The 7,852-nt window shown below is 40.3% G+C and overlaps 1 protein-coding gene across 3 annotated transcripts; it reads right to left on the bottom strand.

Moving 5' to 3' along the window:
- Positions 1–1,115: 1,115 nt before the first annotated feature.
- PDIK1L (PDLIM1 interacting kinase 1 like) lies at positions 1,116–6,927 on the bottom strand. 3 transcript variants are annotated; one of them, XM_072137085.1, is made up of 4 exons: positions 6,737–6,927; positions 5,841–5,964; positions 5,183–5,478; positions 1,116–4,623 (listed from the first exon to the last, which is right to left on the bottom strand). In XM_072137085.1, the coding sequence occupies exons 1-4, from the start codon at positions 6,896–6,898 to the stop codon at positions 3,889–3,891; spliced, it is 1,317 nt and encodes a 438-aa protein (XP_071993186.1). In that variant the 5' UTR covers positions 6,899–6,927; the 3' UTR covers positions 1,116–3,888. The 3 variants fall into 3 exon arrangements, with proteins under 3 accessions (XP_071993186.1, XP_071993187.1, XP_071993188.1); XM_072137086.1 differs by lacking the exon at positions 6,737–6,927 and adding an exon at positions 6,636–6,730; XM_072137087.1 differs by lacking the exon at positions 6,737–6,927 and adding an exon at positions 6,607–6,730.
- Between the last annotated feature and the right edge of the window lie 925 nt (positions 6,928–7,852).

Genomic DNA, 7,852 nt, shown 5'->3' on the forward strand with positions numbered 1-7,852 from the left:
TGCACAGTGAAGCAAGGGTTGTACTACATCAGTTTCCCTTGCAGCATCACGCAGGAACGGAGAGCTCTGGACCCTGGACCACCTGTCTAAATGGACCTGTGTGGGGGGGGGGGGGGGGGGTCCCAAAGCGACCTGACAGATTCCTTTTAAATCCAGTGACTAATATACTACATGGATATTCAAGACCTAACTTAATAGAGAAAAATGCATTCCTACTTCTAGTGTATGCATGATGTATAACTCCACCTAAAACGTGTGTCCAAGTGTTTCACCTCCTAGTCTTGCCTAAATTACCTAATGAAAATAATTGTGCAATGTAGCATGTATGTATTTATGAGTCAAAGGTCAAATCTAAACCCAGCTGCATAACTAAGAAGTATTTCACAACTGATTTACATTCAGCTAAAGTATCTAGCATATATCAGACAAATAAAGCTGCCATTGACCACTTCAAACTGATTCTGACAGCAAAATATGTTACAAAGGGGGCAAAGCATATAGCACAGGTGTTTTTATTCTTAAATTAAATCTACCCAAAATTAAAAAATAATTTCAAATTTGGCAAGAGTCTGTAACCCTAGTTTTATAACACAGCAATAATCATATGCTCCAATAAGCAGGTACGCGAGTAGATCCAAATTCTGTTTGTCATGCAAAGAGAAGCTGTTATCTCAGTACAAAGTCTGTGTTGTCATGCTCGAGTATCAACAAGAAAATAAGGCGTTACCCCGCCAACTTTGAATTTGTTGCTTTTTAAAGTACTTTTGAAAAAGATGCAGTTATCTGTCAACTAAAGAAAGAAAAAAAAATAGCTAAAAATCTGTAGGGGAACAAGATAATTCACAACAGAACATGGCATTTCTTCACAATTTATTAACAAAGAAAATGAATTTTGTTCCTTCAAAATTCCAAAATATTATTAAATCTTTAACTATAAAAACAAAAATACAACATGGATGAAACAAATGAGTTAAACACCTTAATATAAACCCAGCATGTGAGAAGATTTTATGATAATCTGGGAGGTAGGGTGTCATTTCTGTTAATGCAAACCAGTGCAATATGGATGACATTTCTGAGGCCCCCTTGATGTAAAAAAAAAAAAAAAAAAAAAAAAAAAAAAAAAAAAAAAAAAAACCACCTCTCCAAGCATGAGGCAAGAAATACTAAGGGCTGGATTACAACTTTCCAAAGAAGCCTCAAAACACATTTCTTAGTATGAAAACTTTCCTACTTTAGATTGTATCACTCAAGAAATACAAACCGGTTCCCTATGACACAGCACAGGGTCCTTTTGCACTGGTGCCTTCATTTATCACATATGAGGTTTAAGACAACCAATGGTCAGTTGTTCACAAGACCAAAATAAGATCAAAATGGACACAAAACTGACATATTGATTTAAAAAACAAACAAGCAAATTCCACTGTCAATTGTGATAACAAAGAGCTAGTATCATCTGTAATAATAAATAGACATTCAGAGTGATGCATGCATCTCGCAGTCCACTCACACAGCAGCCCATAATCACATACATTCTAGGGAGGTGCAGTGATCTAAATGGAATGTGCAATGTTAAAATTAAATTCCCTCTGTTCCGCAAGGCAGTAATAAAATCCAATAGCCCAAATTCACCAATGCCTTTAAAAGGGTATGTCTAACTTAGAAAAAAAAAAAAAAAAAAAGCCTGGCCCCCTCCAATTCAAAGCTGTCCACTTCAGGCTGTTGCAGCTCTCATTCTTCTGCTGACAGGTAATGTGCCATTCATAGGCAGGTAACCACTGATGCCAATCACAGGCCTCAGGAGTGACCACAGCACTTGTAGCACATCAGTGACTGGATTTATGTCACACATTGGGGAGATGTATCAAACTGTCTACACCATAATACTGAAGTAATTTGCACTTCAAATGTCGAGTGCCACATTAAGGTTTAAGACCATGTTTATGCAGTTTTTAGAAAAGGGGTGTGTACTCAGTAAAAGCTGTATGGTAAGTAGGCTGTGCATCAGAAAACCCAATATTGTGCTGCAGCAAACTAGACCAACTAATAGTTGGTGTAAAGTACAACTCACCAGTCTTATACTGCACCAGGTTATTCATCCAGCATCAGACACAATGATTAATCTGGCACAGAAGAGAACAGTCTAGTTCTACTCTACACTGGTCTACAGACAGACACATCTCCCCAATGTCTTTAAATGGACACTAACTTTTCAACAAACTTTGCATAAATTAACAGTACAAATGAATACAAGAAACTTTGTAATGTATCTTAACATAGAAGAATGTTTCTTTCTCCATGAACAAAAGTTAGGCCCTATCCACGGGATAGTGCATAACTTGCTGATCAGTGGGGGTCTCAGTGATGAGATAGCAAGGTAGACACTAGCCCGTGGATAGGGCCTAACTTTTGTTCATGGGAAAACCCCTTTAAAGGTCAGGGACACAAAATGTAGAATAGTACCAGCATATGGAGATAAAGATCTGTACTACATATCTAGATATGTAGATACGTATCAATCTGTTCACCCAATAAAACTGGAGGAGTAATAATATCCAAAGCCACATTATTTATCTTCTCTGAAAAGGAGTGTGGCCTAGTTAAAAGGGTGTGTGGTTATGTCAGAAATTAGTGTGTGTGCAGGAAAACTCAATATTGTGGCACAGCACAGTAGACCAAATAATAGGAGGAGCAAAATACCACTCACCAGTCATATACTCCACCAGATTAATCATCCAGCATCAGACACAATGACTAATCTAGCGCAGCAGAGAACAGTCTAGTTCTAATCTGTACTGGTCCAATGACCAACACATTCATACATTTACACCAATATGTTTGTGTGCAGCATCTTGGTTGTGAGACATTTTTATATAGGTTATCAGTTGAAGCAGCTATTCTTTTTTCATCAAGTGTCAGGTATTGTCTTTATTTATTTAACTCTTCCAAAACCTGCAGGCGGGCTGGGGAGGTATTAAAAAAAAAAAAAATGTACTGACCTTCTCCATCGCTCCGGGTGTCCGGCACCACCGTCTCGTTGGGCCATGCCGCTCTTTGTTTACAAGGACACAGAAGCTCCGCTGAGTTCAGCTTCTGCCTACCTGTCGCTATATCTCAGCTCTGCCAGAAGCCTAACTTAGCCAAGCTTCCGTGCCATTGTAAACAAACAGCAAGCCCTCGCCGCGGTACACCAAGAGCAAGGGAGGAGGCGAGTACAGCTTTGTTTTTTAAAAAAATACCTCCCCAGCCCACCTGCAGGATTTTGAAAAGAATCCGACAATCAATGTCGCAACTTTATGTGGCTTTTAGCACTTCTCTTCAGCCAAGTTGCAGAATAGCGGCAGAATTTTCCTGCAACATTTTAACCTCCAAGTTGAACAAATGTTCACTGAGGAGTCAGTAAATATAGAATTTATGCAGAGGGGAGAGGAAGACACAGCGACTGAGTTAAAATTTAAGATACATGGTGGAGACCTAATCATATAATAGCCAGAAGCAGTGTTATTGCTGCTATGTACACACATACACACTGGGAACTACTGATTTATTCAAAGTTTGTTGTAACCTTAGGTACACTTTAAAGCTAGTTTCCTCAATACTGCACTTCCAAAGGGAGAACAATGTTTATATGTTGTAGTCATTTTTAAGAAGTCGATAATGTTGCTGGCCAGGAATCTATAGTCTCCTAAAAAATTACTTTTGCAACATTTGCAAACAGAAATCCAACTGGGGCATCAAAGAGGTAAAATAAGAGTGTTCAATGACATTACAATTGTTAGCGTTCTACATTACAGTAAGTACTGCATTAGGCCGGCAATGCAATTAAACATACTTAAAAATTTACACACATTTTGAAATGCCTTGTAAGCTCCAAATTCTAGATCATCACGTTTCCCATGTATAATCTCTGAAAGCAATCTGAATGAGGCGCAGTTCAAGTTGAAAGGCATCAGGGCGCTCCTGAGGGTTGGCTGACAGCATCTGTTGTAGCAGCTGTTTCATACGGCGATTCATTGTCTTTTTCTTTATGGGAATAGTGAGTTCCATTTTGGGATTTTCCAGCAATGCCTCTCCAACAGGAACTACTTGAGCACCCTTCTGAACATAACCACCAAGTAGTCTTTTCTTAGTATGAGTGTCCAATATGGTTATATGCTCCAGCATGGCCCACAAGATAACCCCAAGAGCAAAAATGTCCGCTTTTGCTGTGTAATGACCCTCCCAAACCTCAGGTGCCATGTAGAAATCAGTACCACAAGCTGTGGATAAGAAACTTTTGTTGACACTTACAGGTTCTTCTGGATTCAGTCCTGAACTAGAGCATACTTTGCTTAATCCAAAGTCAGCTACTTTTAAAGTAGGTTCGTCAATGCCATCACGGGCTTTGCACACAAGAATATTGTCAGGTTTTAGATCACGGTGTATTATCTGATTCTTATGAAGGAATGCAAGTGCACTACTTAGCTGAAGCATGAAGCTGGTATTGGTTCGACGACTGGGCCTTCGGGTTAATATATATTCGTTCATGTCCCCTCCATCACAGAAGTCCATCACAAACCAAAGGCAATAAGTACTGCGTGGGTCAAATGCAATTTCACCTTTCAAAGATGTCTCCACTAACTAAGAGAAAAAAAAAAAAAAAAAGGAAAAAAAAAACTGAAAAAACAGAGAATAATGCGCAGTGTATTTAGATGAACACTAATATTGGCTACACATTCTGAATTAAATATTCTATCACTGGGAGCTTAACCAAAATGCAGCATGGTAATATAACAGGTTGTTTTATTACAGAGCTATGTTTTACTCCAAAATGCATCGGGAAGAGCTGGAAACGGAATAAGAGTCTGCTTTAAGCTTCTCCTGCAATTTACATGCTAAGTATTTAAGGCTTTGTTGTGATTCAAGGCTTGGGCAGTACATAAAGTATGAAAGGTAATTTTAAATGGGATACTGTTAAAAATTCTGCATTGAAATATAGTGGGAGGGGGGTATATATATTCTCACATGTACACTTGTTCCCTCTTGTTATGGTCATTTCAGTGCAATGAACCTGTTGTACATGCCACTACAGACAATAGACTTTGTGTACCACTACATTTTCACGCAATGCAACTGTAGAGGATATTAATTTCATTTTGCACATAGAAACATTTAAGATGTAGTGCTGCCACCTCCTTACCGGAAGATAAAGCCCAGAGCTGGATCCATGTAGCATACGTTGTACGGTGCCATCTCTCTGCAGGACACACTCCTCCAGGTGGATTACATTAGGGTGTTGACCCTGGATGCTGCTCAATGCCCAAAATTCACGTAGAGCTAGTTCAACATTTTCAGGTGCCTGGCAGCGAATCTTTTTAACAGCTACCCTTTGACATGTTCTGCGAACCAATGCCTCGTACACCACTCCATAGCTGCCTCGACCCACTTCTTTAATTAGGTCATATTTGGGCTGGCTGCTGATCATCTTTAGGTTTACTGGAGAAAAAAAAAAAAAAGAAAAAAAAAAAAAAAAAGGAAATGTAAATAGTACCATAGTTATATAGTATGCCAGGGCAGCCCCCTCCTTGGGACTACAGCACTGAAATAAAATTGTTTATAACACAACACTTTAGTTACAAGAGGAGGCAAAAATTCATATCATATGATGCAAGGAAACCAGGGGCACTGGTCAGTCCAGACTGTAATCATGTTCAACGCTGCAGTGCCCTGAGAAAGCCGGGCTTCCTTACATCATATTTGACTGCCATGCTCAGGGTCATGTCTTTGGCAATGTTGTCAATTCATGATTCACAGACATACCATTACATACATTATATAAAAATGCATTGATACAGTACCTTTCTTCATGCCTTCACTTGAATAAGCTCTCAGATCGCATACACTGTCATTGTGAAATTTCAGTATCATACCAGTGCGCCAAATTGTAGTTTGCATTTCGGAAAGTGGATTTTTCAGTAATACCTGAAACACAGCAGTCCAACAGGTTAAGATTGGTACACATACATAAAAAGGCCTGGTGAGACTCGCTGTAATCAAAAGTATAGCATAGCGGGACAACAATGTGTATACCTGTATGTGCCTATATTTACCCTTAAGGGGGTTGTAAAGAGGAGCATTATCAACTCATACAAGTGTCATGGCTTCTCTTCAAAGTGGAATCCAATAAAGATGACAGACCTTAACATTCATGTGGTCCAGTGAGTTGGGGTACTCTCAATAGCAAGAAGAACACTGTACGCTTCTGTATAACATGCCCAGCACCCATATCACTCTCTGGAAGTAAGAATGAGGTTTATAGTCGCCTTGCATTAGTCAGCAAACTCCATGACGTGACAACACTTGAACCCTGTCATACTGCATGACTATGACCTGAGGCCCCATGACACTGGCATACAATACAGGATATGTCTCCTATATAGAAAACTATGTCAGTGCAGGGTTTCTATGAGGAAATGGGGCATACAGAGCAGTCGTTATTATGTGAAACCCTTGCACAAGCCCCCTGCTATGCAGCAGCCTAGCTATGCCATTGTGCTTCCACAGAGCATCCATAGTTTATGTGCCTGCATCTTATTGTTACAGATTTTCTCTCACACAGCACACCTCAGCTTTGCCACTGCATCATTACATACGTCTAGAATGTAACTGTAGGACAAATGGGCAGGTGTTCAGAACACGGCAGCGCCGGGTAACCCCGGGTCAATGAAATACGAGACGTTTCCTTTGCTCTCACCTCAGTCTTCCTCTCTTGTGGCCGCCGCCATTTTGCTGCGCTCGCTCCCACCAGCGCGTGCTCGAGCCGTGACGACACACAATGAAAAACCGCGCGCGCTTCAGTGTGCGGCCGGATTGAGGAGAGGCGTGGCCGGAACGGTGACGTAACGCCAGCGGGCATGCGCTGTCTCACGCAACGAGATACAAAGAAGGGTTAGGGCTACGGGCAGTATTGCTATGGTGTGAGACGGTAAATGGCTGGAGAGGACAATCCTTCACTGGTCTGCCAGGAGGTGAAAATAGTTGTGTCCACGACCTACAGTCATAAATAATAAAGTAGGCGCCTGTAATGGAGATTGAAAGGTGTTGGGTCTCTAACCTTACATTGTCATCACCAGGGCTGGATTAAGGGTGGTGAAGCCCGTGGGGCGCAGACCAGTGGGGGCCATCTCCACAATTTTAGTAAATGTTGCTAGAAATAGATTTGTAGCGCTGTCCCAGTTAAACATATATATACATTTCCCCAGTAATAACTATATACAGCCCCTATAATAAATACACAGCTTTCTCTAATAACTATATACATCCACTTATAACTATATACTGCCCCTCCATAAATACATATAGCCCCCGGTAAAAGCTACATCCCACCCCCATGTAATAATTATGTACAAACCCCATATAATAACTATATACAGCCCACCTATTATAACTATATACAGCCCCCTATAATAACTATATACAGCCTCCCTATAACTATATACAGCGTTTCAATGAGAACTATATAAACCCCCGGAATTAACTATATACTGCCCATAAAAAATATAAATATATACAGCCCCCCCTAATATAACTATATACAGTCCTCAATAATAACTATATTCATTCCTCAATAACTATTTACAGCCCACCTATTATAACTATATATAGCCTCCTATAACTATATACAGCCCACCTATTATAACTATTGTAAACCATCACTTGGTAGAGTGATAGATGGGCAGTATGTCCCTTTAAGGCTCCTGGTCTCCATGTTATAGGGGCCATGGTTTTGTAACTGGACTTTAGATCCAGGGTGCAGTCACACGTTGCAGTTTAAACTGCATCGCAATCAGCTTTGAGGTGGTTTTAGGTG

This window comes from Engystomops pustulosus, chromosome 2 (assembly GCF_040894005.1).
Source record: "Engystomops pustulosus chromosome 2, aEngPut4.maternal, whole genome shotgun sequence".
Taxonomy (NCBI): Eukaryota; Metazoa; Chordata; class Amphibia; order Anura; family Leptodactylidae; genus Engystomops; species Engystomops pustulosus.

Excerpts from the sequence above, each read along its gene's own strand:
- PDIK1L (XM_072137085.1), bottom strand. The coding sequence starts at position 6,898 with ATGCCCGCTGGCGTTACGTCACCGTTCCGGCCACGCCTCTCCTCAATC. Across the intron at positions 5,965-6,736 it reads CACAAGAGAGGAAGACTGAG|GTATTACTGAAAAATCCACT; the intron begins GTGAGAGCAAAG and ends GCTGTGTTTCAG. Across the intron at positions 4,624-5,182 it reads GCTCTGGGCTTTATCTTCCG|TTAGTGGAGACATCTTTGAA; the intron begins GTAAGGAGGTGG and ends TTTTTCTCTTAG.